General features: G+C 38.4%; 1 protein-coding gene and 1 non-coding gene across 5 annotated transcripts in view; both read right to left on the minus strand.

Annotated features, from left to right (window-relative positions):
• The window catches only part of TANGO6 (transport and golgi organization 6 homolog), a 184,519-nt gene that overhangs the window by 140,621 nt on the left and 20,049 nt on the right, over positions 1–23,849 (minus strand). For 3 of the 4 annotated variants that reach the window (XM_070388096.1, XM_070388095.1, XM_014478452.2), the window contains exons 5-7: positions 23,649–23,785; positions 17,611–17,773; positions 13,807–13,889 (exon numbers count right to left, since the gene is read on the minus strand). In XM_070388096.1, the coding sequence (XP_070244197.1) occupies positions 13,807–13,889; positions 17,611–17,773; positions 23,649–23,785 (383 nt within the window). The remainder of the gene's footprint in view (positions 1–13,806; positions 13,890–17,610; positions 17,774–23,648; positions 23,786–23,849) is intronic. The other variant, XM_070388097.1, reaches the window with a different exon arrangement.
• On the minus strand, positions 10,798–10,870 carry TRNAG-UCC (transfer RNA glycine (anticodon UCC)). Its single transcript has one exon. It is a non-coding gene; the product is annotated as a tRNA-Gly (tRNA).

A 23,849-nucleotide genomic window follows, 5' to 3' on the forward strand; every position in this document is an offset into this window, starting at 1 on the left:
CCACATGGGCAAGTCCTATTCTCCCCAGTTCAATCAATGTGCACCTAAATCTGCACTGGCTTTATAGGGTTAAGTATGTGAGGATGCTGAAGCTTATTAACAATAACTATGTTAAATATTTTATTTGTACCTTTCAAAAAGGATTCAACAAACTTTTCTGAATACATACTGGAATCAAACTACTGTTCTAGGCACTGCACTACTCTGAATATCAAGGTGAAGAAAAATTGTTCTCTTTCATTGCTTGTGATCTAACAGGAAGAATAAAATGAGTTAAAACAATAATACTGTTGTTATTATTCAAGGTGGATAATTTAAAATACCTTACAAAGTGCTAAAATGCTATTCAAAACTCCAATCAAGCATAATAGGATTTTAAAATGTACTTAATTCTATTCTAATAAATTAACTAAAACCTGATGGTGTCAACTGTAATAATAATAAAAGAAGAAAAAAGAGGCTCTGACGATGATTACACACTTGACAATGGAGCACACATATGTGTTCCAGGAACTATGCTAGGATTTTTATCTTCCAGGTACCAGGTTAGATTCTTTTAAAGAGCTGGCTCATTGAAATTATAACAATCTCACAAAGTCTGTATTAGCAGACCTATTTTTTTTTTTAGTATAATTGGTTTACAATATTGTGCTAGTTTCTGCTGTACAAGTGAATCAACTCTACGTTTGCATACATTCCAGCTGAGACTCCCTGTGCCATACAGCAGCTTCCCACTAGCTACTTTACACACGGTAGTACATATATGTCAATCCTGCTCTCCCAATTTGTCTCGCCTTCCGCTTCCTCCAAGGTGTCTGCATGTCTGCTCTCTACAAGCAGACCTATCTTAAAGGGTGAAGAAAGGAAAACTTAGAAGAGGCCCTAATTAACACAAAGAGGAGTGAGGTGGAAATCAATGATGGGAAACTAAAGGTCAAGGAGGCACAAGCTGGAAAAATCTCTGTGCTTTTCCAGAGAACCCTGTCCCTTTAAATCAACCCTAATTTTTCATACTCCTTAAGCCTCCCAACTCCTCTGTGGAGCCTGATAACGAAGGAGCCAGCTTCCTGTGCATGATCTAATCTCCATAAGCCCAGCTAAATGAGGTACATTGTATGGCAGTGTTCAGAAATAATATGCAGGCCTAATTATGATATCACAAATTACAGGAGGTAAAAAAGGAGATCCCCCAGATAACGTAAGGGCCTATTGTTTGGCTCTGGATTGTGTGTTCCCAGAGGTAATCCCTGTGGAGCCATCCTTCCTTACCAGCATCTTCAACACAAAAAACTAAAAAACAAATGAAGCTAAATCTGTATTATTTACTGGGCCAAAGCACTTCAAACTTTAACATGAATTCATATCAAGCACATCTCTCAGAGGGTATGCTGTTGTTGATAAATTCCTCCAATGCTTAAATTCTCTTCTAATACTTTTCTATATTTTCTTAGAAGGAACAGAAAAAACTGTAGTTAACTTATACAAATGAAAATGTTATCCATTTTTACATAAAGGTGGAGCACATGTTTACTGAGTGCCAATTTTGTGAGACATATTCGTGGTTCTAAGGATATAGTGGGAAACAAATTATCTGCTTCATTCTAGCGAGAGGACAGAAACTAAACAAATATAAAGTATCAGGTAGTGAAAATGCTAGGAAGAAAAACAAGTTTAAAAGGACAGAGAGTGATGAGGGGAAGACCATGTGAAAAGAGGGAGAAATTAAGAGTAACTCTTATCAAGTCACCAACTAATAAACCATTAAGTCCATAGATAAGAACAGAGAAAAAAAATTTTTTCAAAGTAGAAAGACTGAAAGTCTCCTTTGGCTCAAACTGATCAATTAGCTTTTTCTATGAGCATTCAAAGAACTTGAATGACTTCTGCTTGATACAAACAGGATTGTCACCTCCCTTTCAACATTCATTCAGTTAAAATTCTTCCTTGGACTGAGCTCCAATTTACTTCTCTTTAAATGTCCTTACTGGAAGTATATCTATTTTCCAAAAATTTTGGACTGATCATCTAAAACAATCATCAAAATCTGTTTTTTTTTTTAAATCCACCCTACAATTGCTCTGCATCCTAATGATCAGACAGCATTTTACAGATGAAAGACAGGCAGTGGTACTTATGAAATTGATCCAGCTTAAGTTCTACCTCTTCCATAGGCCTGCTCTATTAGTTCATTGTTCAACAGTCCATTCATTCATTCTCTAATTCAAATAACCATTAAGCAAATAATCACCATCAATGACTTTTCTTCTATAAATTCCAGAAGCATTTTAGAGCTTGTAACATATAATCGGTCCTTGCATATACAGTTATCTCTGACCTCTTCAACTAGCCTGGAAGGCAGAAGTCAAGTTTCCTACTTTAGCACCTGTACGAATAGATGATTAAGTTGTGTTACCTGAATTTTTGGTGAATAAGCAGTTGAAACGCAGCAGTATACAATTTAAAGGCACCCAACTGTTACCGCTTTTATTAAGCAATCAGCAACAACCATTTATTGCATGTCTCCTCAAGAATGAACCAGGTATTCAGCTAAATATTTAACATATAATCAATCCTCACAAGAGTCTTGCAAGTTAAGCATTTTATTCTTATTCTAAAACCGTGGAAAACTGAGGCTCAGAGAAGCGAAGTTAGGTGGGCAAAGGCAGACTGTTAGGAAATGGCAGGGCCAGGATGAACCCACATCTGTCTAACATAAAAGCCATGCACAACCTAGAGACAGAAAACAGATTAGCAGCTCCCAGGGTTGAAGGGAGGGAGAAGTGGGAACCAAATGCTTAATGGGTATGGGGTTTACATTTGGGATGATGAAAAAGTTCTGGAACTAGCCAGTGGTGATGATGGCTGTGCAACACTGTGAATGCCACTGAATTATACATTTTAATGTAAAATGTATAATTTTATGTTATGTGTGTTTTATCACAGTAAAAAAAAAAAAAAAAAAAAGAGCAAAGCATATACCCCATGGCCTCTCAATACTGATCTCTTGTGCATAATATTTTTCTTTCTTCAATCCCTAACCCATACCAACTTTATCCCTGCTGGAGCCCCTCAGAATCAGTGGATCCCAGCTTGTTATGCTATTAATGGCCCTGTTTCTGCAACCTCTGCAAAGTAGGTCTGAAGCTCCCAGTGGCACCATGGACAGCACCTCTGTGTGGCCTCCTCTTCCTTCTACTAAGAAACTTATATAGCCCCTTTCTATCAAGGTTGCCATAAATCTCCAGGGCCACAATGTAGCCAGTCTCTTCCAAGGACAGCCCCCTGCTTCCAATGTCTTGCCTCACATGCAGGTTAACAGTGTGGTCTGCACCTGGCATCTAACATTACCTTCCATTTACGCTCCCAAAGTGAAATCTGGTCACTTTCCCCTTAATGTGGATGTTCCACATCCCTGACTTGTATCCAGAATTCAGTGAACCACAAAGGGACACGGAAGGCTGGGCTGATTCAGCCAATGCTGCAAAGCGATCTCTTGGTGCCAGCACTGACAAGGACCAAATGCACTAGGGGGAAAAAACCCTCGCAATGAAATCACACCACAGATGGAAAAAACTGTTGGGGCCGGTTTTCCTCCTAATCACGTGCACACTAGGCTGGTGACAATACCAACTGAAGAAGCAACAAAAACACAATAGGTAAGTTGTTCCTGCCCAACCAAGGGGAGGATCTGACTGCCCTACCTCTGTGCTCTAATACCCAAATGTTGTGGAATTTCCTTGGACTATGCTTATATGCAGTCTCTTTCTAGGGCACAGTCTTCCCTGCTCACTAGGAGGCAAAGTGGGATGGGGATTCAAGTTCTGAAACACAATCTAATACTTGTTATCTTATTTCTTCCTGTGATAAAGATGTTCCACATCATTTGGAAGTTTCCTTTTTTTAGCAGTAAAACTATCAGGTGTGTTACACATAGGATTGCTTGTAAATACTTCCACTGACCTGTTGAGAGATTTAACATGAATCAATTGACTTCTCTGAATCTTAGTTTCCTTATCTGAAAAATAAAGTAGTAGTAGTAGTAATGTTAGTCACTCAGTCATGCCCGACTCTTTGCGATTCCACAGACTGTAACCTGTCAGGCTCCTCTGTCCATGGGATTCTCTAGGCAAGAATACTGGAGTGGACTCCCATTCCCTTCTCCAGAGGATCTTCCTGACCCAGGGATCAAACACGAGTCTCCTGCATTGCAGGCAGATTCAGAAAAATAAAGAGGTTGGTTTAATCACACTTTAAAACTCTTCTCTATCTTATCTAGCATTCTCTGACTGGACTGCAAGTTTGCTCATGGTGGTCTATACTTTTCTGGTACCCCAGCCACTGAGCAGTAAGACTAGTTGAAAAAAATGGACCATTCCTCCCTACCCCCAAATATTTGAAACACTGACTCTTGAAACACTTGCCTAAGATATAATAAATTTCTAACCTTTCCTCACATGCTCTCTGTTCCATCAGTTCTGAAGTTAATACTCTAAAGATGAAATCCTGTTTAGCTGAAAGGTTTCCTGGTACCTCAAGGGTACTTAAGGTATCTGTACAACTAGGGATCACCAAACAAAATACCAAGAGATGGGAAAGCTAAAGCAGAGATGGGAGAGACAGACTCTTAAGGTATCTTTTTAATTATTTGGTATGAAAAAGCCTCTCTGAGAATAAGTGAAAAATGGTGCTTTGAAGAAAAGTGGAATTTCTATAACAACTTGTGACTTTTTCAGTTTCAGTATAAGTGCACAGGACAAGACACAGGGGCAAAATAAGAGACCAGTATGTATCTAGTAAAACCAAAACAGCTCAGAAAAGATTAGACAAGGAGACAGATGGGTACCAATGACCCCACTGGCAGCCTTGGGATTTCCTCGTTCCTTTTTGGGGATTTCCACATCCATTTAGGAATGCATCTTGGCCTACTATTACAGATCCAGCCCTGGGAAGAGGCGTCTGTGGTTAAGCCTCACAATCCTTCATCTAAATCTAGAGGACTACTGCTCTGACAAGTAAGAGAGGCATGTTTCTGGGTGCTCTTAACTGTAAATCACACTCTACTGTAACTCTTTCTTTGCTTGATTGGGAGCTCCTTGAAGGTAGCAGCTGATTCTTAATCATTTCCCTACTTGTAAACTGAGCAGAGTGGCATTCAGTAGGTACTTGGTAAATTTTTTGGCATCTGATTGACTGAATCAGAGTGAACAAAGTAGACTGGATACTGTTTACTTTCTCAAAAGTTGTATTTTTGTGGTAAAGTTACAATGCCCTCTCTATTTTCATTTTTTCTTTAAACAAAAGCTGCAGCATCTAGAAATTATTAGTCAATGCAAATTAACTAAACAGAATCACAGAACTTCAGCCATGGAAGGAAGAGCAGATTGAATAGGAAGTTTGATTTTATTCTATTGACTTGTTCAGCATCTAGCTTCATGTCTGGAGGGCTGAATTTCTCTGGAACGATTGACTGGAAATCTGAATCTAAAAAGAAAGGAAAAACTAGGAGGAAACAAACAGTCAAAAGTACTAAGAATAAATATGTGTTTCTGTTTCAAAGCAAAACAAAACAGAAAGCAGCCCTCATGTGCTCATTTCATAGACTTCCATCATATTGTTAAACACATCCCTTAGACACCCCTGCAGAGTAGCTGCAAAAGCACCGGGAAGCACTGAAAGAGCATCTGGTAGTCCACTGGTTTAGACTCCAAGCTTCCAATGCAGGGGGTGTGGGTTCAATCCCTGGTTGGAAAACTAAGATCCTACATGTCTTATGGCCACAACCCCCCCAAAAAAACATAAAACAGAAGCAATATTGTAACAAATTCAGTAAAAACTTTAATTGAAAAAAAAAAGGAAACATGGGTGTGAACTTTGTTTCAGCCACCTATATAGTTGCTCAAATCTACACAGTAAGTGAACACATTTAAACCTCTCCAGGTCCCAGTTTCCTCATGTATAATGTAGGCATTAAGCTTTTAGCATAAGCACTGATTAAGATAATTCATGTTAAAATATTTTGTAAAATTTACAGCCATGTGCAAATGTTAAATTTAGTCCTAAATATTTTATTATTGTTGCTGCTACTGTAAATGGAACGGTTTTCTTAATTTATGGCCTTATCTTCTGCAGAGATGTACGTGTATGGAAATACAAATATGATGAGGCTATTCAGAATCAAGCTGACTAAATCCTAACACTGAAATTCAGTACAGGCTGGAACTCGATTTTACCCCTGTTAAAGATTAAACTAGTCAAATGCTGGCTTCTAAAACATCCCAGTGATCCTTTTGATTAGTAGTGTTCCAGAATTTCTAATGCACTTACTGAGTTTAATTAAGACTTGTAAGAAGCAGAAGAACCAAGCAAGTTACTTAATATAGTACTTTGCACTGTTCATGCTTTCAGAGCATAATGCATAAAACAGTCTTTTAAAAAAAGTTTCCCTGAACCAAAAAGGAACTGATGTTTTTTGAGCACCTATTATAGAATATAATGAGCCTACCAAAAGTTACTTTATTCATCCAGTAGGCAACCCAAGTGTCAAATTTAAGTGACCTAACATCACCTAGATAGTCAACCCTGGAGCCAAATTCCAATCTTAAGTCCATTTGACTCAAAAAGCCAAGTGCTTTTCACTACATTATACCACAGAATCTGAACTGCAGCATTTAAAAAATTTACTGTTTGAATCTCCCACATCCTTGAAGGATTTTTTTTTTTCCAGTCCTCTGCATGTTATTCAAGGTTACAGTTCAACAGGAGACGGAAACATCCAGAAAGAATGACTGCCTTTAGGGAGCGTCCACAGGTGAAAGGGAGACTAATGTCTCACTGCAGAGCCTTTGGCACTTATTAAATTCGTACCTTGTGCAAATATTGTCTTTCTAAACAAAGAAAGAGTAAGAGAGAAAGAGAGAAGGAAACATTGGTCCCGGGACCAGCTCTGCCACTCACTCGTATGGTTTGGGACAAGTCACTTCACAATCTTTTGGATTTTGTTACCTTTACTGTAAAAGGAGGGATTAATTTGTCAAACCCAAAGAATGTACCACATCAAAGGTGAACCTTAATGTAAACTATGGACTTAGGGTGATATTGACATGTCAATATCAGTTCATCCACCATGACAAATACACCATCCGGTATAGGATGTTGACACTGGGGGCAGCTTTGCACATGTAGGGGCAGGGGATACATGGGAACTCTATACTTTTCACTCCATCTTTCTGTGAACCTAAAACTGCTCTACAACATAAAGACTATTAAGAAAAAAAAAGGATTACACTAAATAATTTCTAAAATTCCTTCCAGCTCTAAGATTGTAATATTCTAATTTACTTCACACAAATCATTAAAAATTCAGAAGGAGGAATAAACTGGTCAATCTTTCATTAAAAATTCATTAAGATTAGATGCAGGGGTGGGGTGGGACAAAGACTTGGATAATTAAAGTCAAGATTTCCTAAACCTGGAAACAGAGAGATAAAATGGAAATGAGAATGTAGAAAATAAACTAGGTCCTTTCTAGCCTTTCCAATCCTAAAACTTATCCTGCCATTAGGGAGTCTTGGGCAAGCACAGTGAGGAATAAAGAGAGGCAACATCCCTCCACCTCCAGTATTGGATTCTGGCCAGTTCTTTTAAACGCAAGAAATGTGCTTATCAGAAAGAACTGCAATTCTTTTTTTGGCTGTGCCACACAGCATGAGATCTTAGTTTCCCTGTCAGGTATCAAACCAGGCCCCCTGCATTGGGAGTGGAGTTTTAACCACGGAATCCCAGGGAGTTCCCAGAACTGGAATTCTTCTATCCTGTCCTACCCAGAACCAATCTCCATGCCATCTGGGCCGCTCTTCACCTCTGTAGGTAAAGAAAAATACACGAATGAATCCCTTTCATACCAGGGAGGACAAAAGAATATAAACATTCTAGAGATCAGGCTCCAGACACTCAGAGGCAAGAGACAGAAAGGAATGCCACTGAACTAAAAGCTATTTGAGAGGCATATACCTTTTTTAGCTTAATTTTACCAGAAATAAAGCACACACATAGAAATGATGACAGTTATTTATGCAGATCAAGTACAAGTGGCTACGCCAAGTTTTCACTTCAGTTCGCCCAGCACCTGTATATATACTACCTGTCCTGCTAAGAACTTTCCCCCTGGCCCACAAGGGTCACCCGGCTCCAGCCCGTGCCGTATGTGAAGGATGCGAGTACAAGAAGGCCTTCCCTTGTCATTGTTCCTGCCATAAAATTTTCATTCAGAGAGCTGGTAGCTGATTCCTTTAAATACCAAAATGTATTTACATTCTAACAATTTTGGAAGGAATTATATCTAAGATGAATTATGTGTAACTCTTGCCTTCTTAAAGTACAGTGAACACAAAATACTTTGTTTTTCAACTGATTATATACCCTTTGGGGGTATATTTTTGTGTCTCCTTTCTTGATCTTCTATGCTGTTGTCCCTGTGTCTTAGTCAGTCTAACTTCTGTTATTTCTAATTCTGCTGTGGTCTTTAAAAGATAAACAGTCTGATCAGGACTGCTTATAAAGCAGAGATGAAACTGGCTCTGAGGACTGAGGAACTCTGAGTAAGACTAAGAGAGCAGCCAGTTGGACATCTGTCATAACACAGGTGACATGGGATGTTAAATTCGAAATGTCAAGTAAAGCAACAAGATAAAATGGACTTAAAACTCCAAAGTAAGACATCAGACTTTGATGCAATCAAGACTATAAAAACTCCTCATTCGGAAAGAGGGAAGGAAAGATCAAAGGTGTGGAGACCGAGAAGTGACTGATGAGGAGGATTTCTTCAGAAAAAGCTGCTGGTGACAGTGAGTCCCACTCCACAATCCACCAATAACAAAAAGATAAAAACCCAATATAAAAATAGGCAAAGGCTCTTAGAAATTTCTCCAAGGAAGACATGCAAATGGCCAGTAAGCACATGACAGGCTGTTCAACATCATTAGCCACGTTGTTGTTATTTAGTTGCTAAGTCGGGTCTGATTCTTTTTGTGACCTCATGGACTATAACCTTCCAGGCTCCTTTGTCCACAGGAGGTCCCAGGCAAGAATACTGGAATGAGAAGCCATTTCCTTCTCCAGGGGATCTTTCCAACCCAGGGACTGCACCTGTGTCTCCTACATTGCAGGCAGATTCTTTACCACTGAGCCACCAGGGAAGTATGTATGCCTCATTAGCCATGAGGGAAACATAAATCAAAGCCAAAAAAATATTTTTAAAAAACCATCAAACACTGAAGAGTCAACTACAAAAGACGACATATTATATAATTTCATTTACATAAAATATCCAGAATAGGCAAATCTATAGAAATAGAAAGTAGATTAGTGATCACCTAGGGTTAGGGGCAAAGCAAGGAGAATGGGAGATAGCAGCTAATAGATATGGAATTCTTTAGGGGCATAAAAATATTCTAAACTCAGATTGTGGTGATGGCTGCACAACACTGTGAATGTACCAAAAAAACTGAATCAAGCATGTAAATGGGTAAATTGTGTGGTATGTGAGTGCCATCTCAATTAGTCTGTTAAAAAGACAAAAAGAAAGAGAGCAAACACCAGAGCTGGAAACATTCCCAAATGCCTCTCTAAAATTAAAACACCCTCTTGTACCCTCTCTTGTTTCCGAGTGAGTTGCTGGATCAATTCAACCACCCCAGATGTTTTCCTTGTTTCCTGCCTTTGAGCTGTACTCTATAATTTAGTATTAGCAGAAAGTTAATAAAGACAACATACTCTTTGTTGCTCAATTTTACCCCATGTTTACCATTTTCCTCCAACATACACATTTCCTCTGTTTTCCCTCTGCAGCTGAGCTGTCAAAACCTTGTAGAGGGAATAATTACCCTTCTGTACCCCTTCCTGCTTTCAAGACGGTCCCAGTCCTTGTGCATAATCAAGTGTCTACAGCAAACTAATGTTTTGCCTGTCTCTTCAGGAAGTTTTTACTTCACTCAACTGTTCACTATGAGGGGATTTTCCCCCCTCATGGGGGGCAAGAACAGGAGAAATGGACAGGACTCACTATTTCTCCATCTCTTTGATTTTTAGAGGCCAATTCACTTGCCAGAAAGAAGTTGTCTTGCTTTCTTTTTCTTCAAAAGCAATTTGTTGACTTCCACTGAACACTGTGAGGAGGAGTTTGTACCAAAGTTTAGTCAAAATTAGTCCTATCCCTACCAGCACTTTCAAGTCTTTCTAACATTCCACACCTGGCTATTTTACTATGTTTCATCACAGTACTTCTTAGCTGGAATATAACTGAAGATAATCTTTCTAAAAGTTATTTGGGCCTTGTTCTTTAATTCAGAACTTTTGCTTTCTAGACTGTTCTGTATAATTTCTTGTCTTCATGTTATCTGAAAAGTACTTGCCTACTAACAGGTAGAACAGGATATAAGAACTTCCTTTTCATAAGTCTCTAAATGAGGCATTAAATAAAAACAAACAGTATTATAGCCACTAAATCATCATGTCTTGTTTTATCCATGAACAATTTAATTCTGTACTTGTGTGCCAGGTCAACGTTATGAAGGTTATACACTATTTTTTTCAACAGCAAAATTTAATAAAAGGTTAGTAAACATCAAACTTTAGGAAAAGTGACTGTTACAGAGAATGAGTTTGGAATGTTTAAGCAGCATGCATTTATATCTACCAATTTATTAGTATCATACATAAAGCATAAACCTAACCAAACCAGAAGCATCTGCCTTCCCTTTGGGTTTTTTTGGCCATGCCACATGGCATTTGGGATCATAGCTCCCCGACCAGGGATTGAACCTGAGCCCCCTACACTGGAAGTACAGAGTCCTAACCACTGGACCACCAGGGAAGTCCACATCTGCCTTCTTATCTGAAACAACATGACCTAAGATTAACTTTATACCCTTATACACTGCTGGGAGCAATGTAAAATGGTACAGACACTTTGGAAAATGATCTGACAGTACCTCAAATGATTAAAACACAGGATTACCATATGATACAGCAATTCCACTTCCAGGGATGAGAAATAAAAATGTATGACACACAATAACTTATGCATGAATGTCCACAGCAGCATTATTCATAATAGCCAAAATGTAGAAATAACCCAAATGTCCACCAAACGGTGAATGGATAAACAAAATAAGGTACAACCTACAACAGAATACTATTCAGCAATGAAAAGGAGTGAAGTACTGCTTCATGCTATAACAGAGATGAACCTTTAAAGCATCATTTTAAGTGAAAGTGAAAGTTACTGAGTTGTGTCCGACTCTTTGTGATGCTATGGACTATACAGTCCATGAAATTCTCCAGGCCAGCATGCCGGAGCAGGCAGCCTGTCCCTTCTCCAGCAGATCTTCCCAACCCAGGAATTGAACCAGGGTCTCCTGAATTGCAGGGGGATTCTTTACCAACTAGGCTATCAGGGAAGCAAGAAGGTAATCACAAAAGACTACATACTGTATGATTCCATTTATATGCAGTGTTCAGAACAGGCTAATCTATATTAGACAGAAAGTAGATTAGTGGCTGCCTAGGGCTGGGATGTGGGAAGTGGTGTAGATTTCTTCTGAGGTAACAAATGTCCTAAAGTTGACTGTGATGACAGCTGCACATATCTGTGAATATTCTAAAAGGCCAGTGATTTGTAAATGGGTAAATGTATATTATGTAAAATATATCTCATAAAGTTGTCTAAAAAAAAGATTTACTCTAATGCAAAAGACCATCAATTGATGACAAATAGAGTATGTTAGATATTCATAAGATTAAATATTTTACTTACAATAAAAAGGGCCAAAATGCTAACTCATGCCAACAACCTGGATGAACCACAGAAACACAATGCTAAGAGAGAAAAAGAAGCCAGTCACAAAAGAACACATGTTGCATGATTCCCTCATATAAAATATTCACAAAAGGCAAATCCAAAGAGATATAGAGCAGATTAGTGGTTGTTAGGGATTAGAGGTGGAACAAAAAGTGACTATACATAGGCACTAAGGATCTTTCTGGGGTGATAGAAATGTTAAAACTGCACTGTGATAAGAGTCTCACAACTCTGTAAAATTACTGAAAAATCACTGAATCATATACTTAAAACATTACTTTTTGATCTGTAAAGTTTTTATAAAAAAAATTCATTCTAAAAACATTTTAAAGAGACAAATAACTCAATTATAGGAAAAGGAGTACGTCAAGGCTGTGTATTGTCACCCTGTTTATTTAACTTATATGCAGAGTACATCATGAGAAACGCTGGAGGAAGCACAAGCTGGAATCAAGATTGCCGGGAGAAATATCAATAACCTCAGATATGCAGATGACACCACCCTTATGGCAGGAAGTGAAGAAGAACTAAAGAGCCTCTTGATGAAAGTGAAAGAGGAGAGTGAAAAAGTTGGCCTAAAGCTCAACATTCAGAAAACTAAGATCATGGCATCCGGTCCCATCACTTCATGGCAAACAGATGGGGAAACAGTGGAAACAGTGGCTAACTTTACTTTTGGGGGCTCCAAAATTACTGCAGATGGTGACTGCAGCCATGAAATTAAAAGACGCTTACTGCTCGGAAGGAAAGTTATGACCAACCTAGACAGCATATTCAAAAGCAGAGACATTACTTTGCCAACAAAGGTCCGTCTAGTCAAGGCTATGGTTTTTCCAGTGGTCATGTATGGATGTGAGAGTTGGACTGTGAAGAAAGCTGAGCACCAAAGAATTGATGCTTCTGAACTGTGGTGTTGGACAAGACTCTTGAGAGTCCCTTGGACTGCAAGGAGATCCAGCCAGTCCATCCTAAATGAGATCAGCCCTGGATGTTTGTTGGAAGGACTGATGTTGAAGCTGAAACTCAATACTTTGGCCACCTCATGCAAAGAGTTGACTCATAGGAAAAGACCCTGATGCTGGGAGGGATTGGAGGCTGGAGGAGAAGGGGACAACAGAGGATCAGATGGCTGGATGGCATCACCAACTCGAAGGACATGAGTTTGAGTAAACTCCGGGAATTGGTGATGGACAGGGAGGCCTGGCGTGCTGCAATACACGAGGTCACAAAGAGTCGGACATGACTGAGCGACTGAATTGAACTGAACTGATGATAATTCCACGTTTAACTTTTTAAGGAACTGCCAAACAATATTCCCAATGCAGCTTTACCTTTTTACATGAAATATAATTCTGAAAGCTATTTACTCTTGTAAATGTTTTTAATAGTATGATATCATTATAAATGCATTGAAATAAACTTTAAAGAAGAGTATTTACCCCAATGCCATCTGGGCCTAACAGTAATGGATTTCATTTTTGTCAAAAATATGTATTTCATATATATTTAAGATTATAATCATAGAGAACATATAATTTGTATAAATATTTTTTCACTTTTACTGTATATTTAAGAAGTCATTTCCATAACTCATTTACTCAAACTTACTTCTTCATGATGATGATTCTATCAAAAATTATAAAGTAGATTCAATATTATCATACATGTTTAGGAAGCCTACAGTATTGCAAATACCTTTGTCAATTTCTTCTAAGGATATGCTTTCATCACTGGCATATGCACTTAAGAGAATCTGAACTGCTTAAGATTCAAAGTAAATGATAAAATTAACAGCTTATAGTTTCCACTTTTCAAAGTTAAAAGATTTTGATGGTTTGGAATTTAAGATTAGTAATTCCAATCTTGAAGAATCAGTTTAAAAGGCAAAATTATTTTAAAAGACTAACTACAAATATTAACTAAAAATGTTAGTGACTTAAGTTACCAACCTTATATATATCCTCAATACATCTGCCAAGTTGTTCTTCTGTCACCAAAATGGTTCCTGGCACCATGTCACTCTCTAGAATCTCTAAAGGACAAAAAACAAAATTACTCATGCTCAGTATCTCAATGAGCCTAAGGAAAAATGCTTTACTAGAAAGTTTGGGAAGTTAACAGCTAAAATTAGAAAATCAACATGGTTATAATACAGCACCATTCAAATACAATATTTCACAGACTGTTTCACTGATTACAAACATGCATTGTTATTTTATGCATCAATAAGAAAGGGGAAAAAAAAGCATTTCCAAGTAACCTATGAAACATTATCACTTAGAATTCTAATTCTAAATTAATGAATGGGAAGTTGGAGATTAAATTAATGAAAATGGCAGAACCAATAGTTGTATCTAGGTTACTGGTACACAGATGTTCATTATACTATTCTCTGTAAATGTATTTGAAAATTTCCTATAAAATTTAAATTTTTTAATTTAAAATTTTTAATTTAAATTTTAAAATATATAAAAATTTAAAAGCTGAACTTTTAAAACAGAGCTTTTTTAAAAAAAAATTAAGAGAACTTAGATTAGATTTATTTTACACAGTTTTGTTATATATCGTTCTTTTTTTTCTTTGCTATTCTGCATAGCATACAGGATCTTAGTTCCCTGCCCAGAGATTGAACCTGTGCCCCCTACAATGGAGGCATGGAGCCCTAGCCACTGGACCACCAGGGGAAGTCCCTATCATTCCTGATAAAAGCTAAATAATTGGAATAAACATGATAAAGAATTAAAACTTCACATTAATTAGTGTCCAACTCTTCTGAAACATTTTTCGTATCTGTGTTGTGCCATAATATATTGACCTCTGAGCCACAGAGTGCAGTGATGTGATATCCTCAAGAGCCCTTGGTTTTATTACTGTCATCACAATTTTCTTCAAAGTCACTGACATCCATTCTACAAGTTTTAACACTCACTTGCAGACATAAACAATACCACAGTTGCTACCTGGCCAACAATGATAGTGAGATGCATCTAGATATTAGAGTTACTACAATGTGAAAGAGATTCCCAAAATAAAGTTTTTTTTATGTGAAAAAAAAGTGCATCTTGGAATTGATAAAATATGGTAATTCATCATACTTGCTACATATCCCTAAAAAATGTGCTGCAATATGAAAAACAAGTAAGAAAGCGTATGCGTTAGATTGTTTTTCCAGTGGCAATGATGGGGTTTACGTAAAAGATCAGTCATATTCTAACTCAGTCCTTTTTGTTATCAACAGATGTTATATGCAAAACATGTAGCTGGCATTACAGATGTAACCTAACGCATGAGAATGCCTGGTAAAGAGATGCCCAATAAATATTCTTTGAATGAATGAATAAGGCCCAGGACAAAAATAACTGACCCACAACTGGACTGACCCACAGCTAGGCCTCCCAAGCATTGTGCTCTAGCAGTAGTGTCAGTCACTCAGTCACGTCTGACTCTTGCGACCCCGTGGACTATACAGCCTGCTAGGCTCCTCTGTCCATGGAATTCTCCAGGCAAGAATACTGAGTGGGTTGCCATTTCCTTCCACAGGGGATCTTTCCAACCCAGGGATTGAAGCCAGGTCTCCTGCACTCCAGGCAGAATCTTTACCACTGCACTACCTGGGAAGCCCTAGTGCCCCAGCCCAGGGCTCAAACCGGAACACGCACTTGAATTACCTAGTGGGCCAGTTGAAACAGTGCTGGGCACAACATCAGAGTTTCTAACTCTGTAGGTCTGAGGCAGAGCCCAGAAAGTTGTTATTTCTTATAAATTCCCAGGTGATGCTGATGCTTCTGCTCTTGGGACCACACACTGAGAACAACTGCTCCAGACTAAAGGAAATACCTGGTCGGTCACAGGCAAGATAAATAGATTAGGAATGAGGTATGCTCTCACATGAAATTAGATATAAATGAAGTCCTAGGCCTTGATGATGAGTGCCAATAGAAATAATACTTCATTTTTTGAGGAATACACTAATCCCAGACTAGATTTCTATTAAATACATAAAGGAATTTTAATTATTTATTCAAATATCATGTTTATGATGTTTGAATAATCACAAGTTTCACTTCACCAAAGCTCAATTTGGTGAAGCTTTACAAGCACAAGAATTAGGCTTTCTTTATGCTCACCCACTGAATATTCACTGGAAGGACTGATGCTTAAGCTGAAACTCCAGTATTTTGGCCATCTAATGCAAAGAACTGACTCATTTGAAAAGACCCTGATGCTGGGAAAGACTGAAGGCGGGAGGAGAAGGCAACGACAGAGGATGAGATGTTTGGATGGCATCACCGACTCAATGGACATGAGTCTGAGTAAACTCCAGAAGTTGGTGATGGACAGGGAGGCCTGGCGTGCTGCAGTCCATGGGGTTGCAAAGAGTTGGACACAACTGAGCAACTGAACTGAACTTAAACCCCTCTACACAGATTCAGAAACATTTATACTATAAATGACTTCCATACAAAGTCTACCCAGAACTGAACTGGGCTTAACCACACATCAATTTTTCTCTTTATTTTTAACCTCAGAAAATACTATTATGGAAAGGTTTTGTTTTTTTTAAAAACTCACTAAAAATGCTGAAATGATACTCTGTATCCTAGCACTAACCTCAATAAAGCATGAAAATATACAGAGGGAAGTGGTTAAAAGACATTAAAACACAAGGGAGGGAGGCTCAAGAGGGAGGGGAGGTATATATACAGTTATGACTGATTCCTGTTGTAGGGTAGAAACCAACACAACACTGTAAAGTAATTATCTGCCAATTAAAAATAAAAAACAAACACACTTAAACTCTCTGGCCAAATCTGGGAAAATCTGAGCATCAAAATGAATATAGGAATATTCAGTCATCCACTGAATCTGTTTTTAAAGAGATGAGCCAAGGAGAAAAGAAAAGCTCTTCCTTACAGAAGAATATCAACTAACAAAATAGAAACAATTAAAAAAAAAAAAAAAAAAGAACGTCACCATTTTACTGGCAAAAATTATCAGGGGATACCAAACCACAGTATGAAGGACTGTTTGGAGACAGGATATTCACACTGTCTCATATGTCGACCATCCCATAGATTATTATTAATTTAAAAGGGAGGAAGGTATTTTTACAGTGGAGAAATCTGGTTGCTACCACCTTAATCAAATAATCACATTTAACTTCACTAATGGAATAAACTGATGACATGTGTCCATAATCTGATGGACTGAAAAATAAAATCGTATACAGTATTCCTGCCAAAATGTTTAACCTGGATCTAATCATGAGGAAACAATTAGACAAATACAAACTGAAGAACTGTCTATAACCTGGGCTTCAAAAGTGTCAGAGCGAAAGACCATTAGGGATCTGTTCTACATTAAAGAATTAATGTAACAAGTAAATGCAATGTAATTTTAAAAAAACAGATATAAAGGAAATTCTTCAGACAAATAAGAAATCTGAATAAAGTCTATATATTAGAGGATGTCTGCAACTAATTCTCAAATGCTTCAGGAAAAAAAATATGTATATGTATAGGAAGAGAGAAAGAGAAAGTGAACATGCCAAAATGTTAATTATGTGAAGTATACAGGGATGAGACAACGTATTCTTCTTAGAACTTCCATGAAGTAGATTTTTCAAAATAAAAAGTTGAGGAGAAAAAAACAAAACTAAAGACACTGAACTACATAGACTTAAGTCACTTAAATCCAAAACACGGAAGAAGGTCCTTTAGAGGGACCCCAAACCACCAGACTTCCTTGTTTACCTGCTGTATTTAAACATCGATGAAGAGGAGCTAACACGGGCTGAAGTAAGTACTTGGCTGCCAACTGTGGCTGTTCTCTTGACATAGTTATAAAGGTTGTGGTGGCAACTCTCTGAAATTGTCGTGCTGCCAATTTATCTTGAAAGTGAAATAAATCCAAAATCTAAAAGAAAAATTCCCTAAGGTAAATACCAGGCTCTTTGTAAGAAGCAACAACTAAGAAAAGAACACATTTCACATTAATTTCTTTACACCAAAAAATAAATTCACTGCAGTAACACTGATCCAACAGAACTGTTTGGTTTTTTTTTAATTAAGTTAACAACCCAGCACCAAAGGGTATGAGAACTGAAGGAGCTATGTTTTTTTAAACAATTTTATCAGATTTATAAAATATGTGTTATTTGTAGAAAATCTGGAGAATAATTTTTAACAAAAAAAATTAAATTCCAAATTACTATAAACACTTTTGGTTTATTTTTTCCAATATGTTCCCTGTATAATTCTTTCCTCTTTTCAACTGAGACCATACTTAATATTCAGTTTTGTGTATTGCTGAAACTTCCTCATATTGTTATAAATTCCTCAAAAATATTATTTCCAGATATTCAGATTTTCTCCCAAATTTTGCTATGATAAATAGCAATTATGGGGTCAAGGCATATAAATATATTCAGAATCTGAAGAGCCTGTCAGATCTGACCAAGGGTCTACTTTATTCTCAAAAAATAAACTTAAAAAACAAAAACCAAACAAACCAACCACTGATATCTCATATTTGAGTCTAAGTACCCAACAGAAAAGATCATTCTGTTCCTGGCTTAAAAGTGACTCAAATGTTTTGTAGACAGGAGAATCCACTGTCCCAAAACTGTATGTGACCTGTGATGCTGCCAAAAACAGGCTCAGCAACACTAAAACCTATGACTTGATTGTCTCATTTTCTTAAGTGCCAAAATTATAGCTACTAGTTTTAGAAAATGTTTACCCATCATTGCAAATAACTTTATCCTATAAGATAATTTCTATTTAGTATCTTCCAGTGTAAGATTTTACATCATGATATTTTTTCCCATGCATGCTTCCCTGGTGGCTGCGCGGGCGCCAGAGGGCCTAGAGGAGTTATTCCACGTTCAAGGTTGGGAGGGGCAGCGGTGAGGAGATACCCCTCGTCCAAGGTAAGGAGCAGCGGCTGCACTTTGCTGGAGCAGCCGTGAAGAGATACCCCACATCCAAGGTAAGAGAAACCCAAGTAAGACGGTAGGTGTTGCAAGAGGGCATCAGAGGGCAGACACACTGAAACCATAATCACAGAAAACTAGTCAATCTAATCACACTAGGACCACAGCCTTGTCTAACTCAATGAAACTAAGCCATGCCCGTGGGGCCACCCAAGACAGGCAGGCATGGTGGACATCTGACACAATGTGGTCCACTGGAAAAGGGAATGGCAAACCACTTCAGTATTTTTGCCTTGAGAACCCCAATGAACAGAATGAAAAGGCAAAATGATAGGATACTGAAATAGGAACTCCCCAGGTCAGTAGGTGCCCAATATGCTACTGGAGATCAGTGGAGAAATAACTCCAGAAAGAATGAAGGGATGGAGCCAAAGCAAAAACAATACCCAGCTGTGGATGTGACTGGTGATAGAAGCAAGGTCCGATGCTGTAAAGAGCAATATTGCATAGGAACCTGGAATGTCAGGTCCATGAATCAAGGCAAATTCGAAGTGGTCAAACAGGAGATGGCAAGAGTGAACGTACATTCTAGGAATCGGCTAATTAAAATGGACTGGAATGGGTGAATTTAACTCAGATGACCATTATATCTACTACTGCAGGCAGGAATCCCTTAGAAGAAACGGAGTAGCCATACTGGTCAACAAAAGGGTCTGAAATGCAGTACTTGGATGCAATCTCAAAAACGACAGAATGATCTCTGTTCGTTTCCAAGGCAAACCATTCAATATCACAGTAATCCAAGTCTATGCCCCAACCAGTAATGCTGAAGAAGCTGAAGTTGAACCGTTCTATGAAGACCTACAAGACCTTTTAGAACTAACACCCAAAAAAGATGTCCTTTTCATTATAGGGGACTGGAATGCAAAAGCAGAAGTCAAGAAACACCTGGAGTAACAGGCAAATTTGGCCTTGGAATACGGAATGAAGCAGGACAAAGACTAATAGAGTTTTGCCAAGAGAATGCACTGGTCATAGCAAACTCACTCTTCCAACAACACAAGAGAAGACTCTACACATGGACATCACCAGATGGTCTACACCGAAATCAGACTGATTATATTCTTTGCAGCCAAAGATGGAGAAGCTCTATACAGTCAACAAAAACAAGACCAGCAGCTGACTGTGGCTCAGATCATGAACTCCTTATTGCCAAATTCAGACTTAAAGAAAGTAGGGAAAACCACTAGACCATTCAGGTATGACCTAAATCAAATCCCTTATGATTATACAGTGGAAGTGAGAAATAGATTTAAGGGACTAGAGCTGATAGAGTGCCTGATGAACTATGGACGGAGGTTCATAACACTGTACAGGAGACAGGGATCAAGACCATCTCCATGGAGAAGAAATGCAAAACAGCAAAATGGCTGTCTGAGGAGGCCTTACAAATAGCTGTGAAAAGAAGAGAAGCGAAAAGCAAAGGAGAAAAGCAAAGATATAAACATCTGAATGCAGAGTTCCAAAGAACAGCAAGGAGAGATAAGAAAGCCTTCTTCAGCGATCAATGCAAAGAAATAGAGGCAAACAACAGAATGGGAAAGACTAGAGATCTCTTCAAGAAAATCAGAGATACCAAGGGAACATTTCATGCAAAGATGGGCTCGATAAAGGGCAGAAATGGTATGGACCTAACAGAAGCAGAAGAGATTATGAAGAGGTGGCAAGAATACACAGAAGAACTGTACAAAAAAGATCTTCACAACCAAGATAATCACAATGGTGTGATCACTCACCTAGAGCCAGACATCCTGGAATGTGAAGTCAAGTGGGCCTTGGAAAGCATCACTACAAACAAAGCTAGTGGAGGTGATGGAATTCCAGTTGAGCTATTTCAAATCCTGAAAGATGATGCTGTGAAAGTGCTGCACTCAATATGCCAGCAAATTTGGAAAACTCAGCAGTGGCCACAGGACTGGAAAAGGTCAGTTTTCATTCCAATCCCAAAGAAAGGCAATGCCAAAGAATGCTCAAACTACCACACAATTGCACTCATCTCACACGCTAGTAAAGTAATGCTCCAAATTCTCCAAGCCAGGCTTCAGCAATACGTGAACCATGAACTTCCAGACGTTCAAGCTGGTTTTAGAAAAGGCAGAGGAACCAGAGATCAAATGGCCAACATCTGGTGGATCATGGAAAAAGCAAGAGAGTTTCAGAAAAATATCTATTTCTCCGTTATTGACTATGCCAAAGCCTCTGAGTGTGTGGATCACAATAAACTGTGGAAAATTCTGAAAGAGATGGGAATACCAGACCACCTGATCTGCCTCTTGAGAAACCTACATGCAGGTCAGGAAGCAACAGTTAGAACTGGACATGGAAAAACAGACTGGTTCCAAATAGGAAAAGGAGTACATCAAGGCTGTATATTGTCACCCTGCTTATTTAACTTCTATGCAGAGTACATCATGAGAAACGCTGGGCTGGAAGAAGCACAAGCTGGAATCAAGATTGCTGGGAGAAATATCATTAATATAATATAAATATCATTATATTAAATTTAATATCATTAAATATCATCAAGAGGAACTAAAAAGCCTCTTGATGAAAGTGAAAGTGGAGAGTGAAAAAGTTGGCTTAAAGCTCAACATTCAGAAAACGAAGATCATGGCATCTGGTCCCACCACTTCATGGGAAATAGATGGGGAAACAGTGGAAACAGTGTCAGACTTTATTTTTCTAGGCTCCAAAATCACTGCAGATAGTGACTGCAGCCATGAAATTAAAAGACGCTTACTCCTTGGAAGGAAAGTTATGACCAACCTTTCAATAGATAGCATATTCAAAAGCAGAGACATTACTTTGCCAACAAAGGTCCGTCTAGTCAAGGCGATGGTTTTTCCAGTGTTCATGTATGGATGTGAGAGTTGGACTGTGAAGAAAGCTGAGCACCGAAGAATTGATGCTTTTGAATTGTGTTGCTGGAGAAGACTTTTGAGAGTCCCTTGGACTGCAGGGAGATCCAACCAGTCCACTCTGAAGGAGATCAGCCCTGGGATTTCTTTGGAAGGAATGATGCTAAAGCTGAAACTCCAGTACTCTGGCCACCTGATGTGAAGAGCTGACTCACTGGGAAAGACCCTGATGCTGGGAGGGATTAGGGGCAGGAGGAGAAGGGGACGACAGAGGATGAGATGGCTGGATGGCATCACTGACTCGATGGATGTGAGTCTGAGTGAACTCCGGGAGTTGGTGATGGACAGGGAGGCCTGGCGTGCTGCGATTCATGGGGTCGCAAAGAGTCGGACACGACTGAGGAACTGAACTGAACTGAACTGATGCTTCCCCATGAGAACGTGAAGACCAGCATAACAACTGAATGACTTTCTTTACACTGTACTCCAAAAGGCATATCTTACATCTAAAAGCATGTGGAGTGGTGACTAAGAACACTCCTTCCACATTTTCACCTATCAGATTAACAAAGAAAAGTTTGTTAATACAATATTGTAGAGTAATAAATAATAATAAATAATAATAAAAATAAAAATTCAAAAAAGGGGAAAAAAAAAGAAAAGTTTTGTAACACACTGTGTAGGCAACGGTGTGGGAAAACAGATCCATATGTATCAATCAAAAATTTAAATAAATATACTTTTTAAGCCAATCATTTCAATTCTAAAAATTTTCCCTATTAACTGGAGCATTGTAACAGCAAAACAATAGAAACAATTTAAATGTCCATTAATAGGAAACTGGTTAAATAAATTATGGTACATAATATGATGAAATACTATGCACCCAAGAAAAAGAATGAGACAGCTTAATATGAAATGATCTCCAAAGTACATTGTTAAGTGAAAAAAGCAAAACTGAAAAATAGTGTGTGCAGCATATTATCATTGGGTAAAAATTAGAATATAAAAACAAATACATACACATATAATTGTATACACATTATTCACAGATTGTCTCTGCAAAATAAATAAGAAACTGGTACAGAGACAGGAGAGAGACATTTTTCCGCTTTCTCTTTTGTGCTTTTTAAAATTGTACAGCATACTAATTTACCTTTTTTATTTACTACATATTTTTTAAAAAATAAAAACACAGAAAAGATAATAAATATGACAAAACTAGTTTTATATTCCAGTTTTGAGGGCAGGCTAGTCAGTTACTAATGATGAAAGTGAAAGTCACTCAGTCATGTCTGACTGTTTGCAACCCCATTGATACAGTCCATGGAATTCTCTAGGCCAGGATACTGGAGTGGGTAGCCTTTCCCTTCTCCAGGGGATTGTCCCAACCCAGGGATTAAACCCAGGTCTCCCACACTGCAGGCAGATTCTTTACCAGCTGAGCCAGAGGGGAAGCCCAAGAATACTGGAATGGGTAGCCTATCCCTTCTCCAGGGAATCTTTTCAACCCAGGAATTGAACCGGGGTCTCCTGCAGTGCAGAAGGATTCTTTACCAACTGAGCTATCGGGGAATCCTAACAGATCAGTCTCTCCCACACGTTTTTAATGTTATTAAGAAAGTCCTTCACTGAATAATAAACATTATACTAACTCAATACTGTTGTTGTTGTTTAGTCACTAAGTTGTATCCAACTCTTTGCAACACCATGGACAGACAGGATTTTCCAGGCAAGAATACTAGAGTGGGTTGCCACTTCCTTCAAAAAGGGCATCTTCCCCACCCAGGGATCAAACCCGCGTCTCCAGCACTACAGGCATATTCTTTACCGCTGAGCCACTGGGAAAGCCCCTAACTCAATATTAGGTGAACATTTAAAGTCCTCTTTCTATAAATAAACAGATAATCCTCAAACAGACAAAAGAAACACGATTTACCTGGGGGCAGATATCTCTATAATAATCCTCTGGTGAAAGAGACTGCTGGGGACAAGAGGCCAAAATCTTTGCAATCAAGTCACACTTCTTCCAGTCGGCAGCTGTGGCCTCAGCATCACTCCCTCCAGCCGCCCCAGCTGTCAGCAATGGATACAGACGTCAAAAATTCATAGCACCTCACCACATAAGGTCCTTAAATTA

Source organism: Bos mutus, chromosome 18, assembly GCF_027580195.1.
Source record: "Bos mutus isolate GX-2022 chromosome 18, NWIPB_WYAK_1.1, whole genome shotgun sequence".
NCBI lineage: Eukaryota > Metazoa > Chordata > Mammalia > Artiodactyla > Bovidae > Bos > Bos mutus.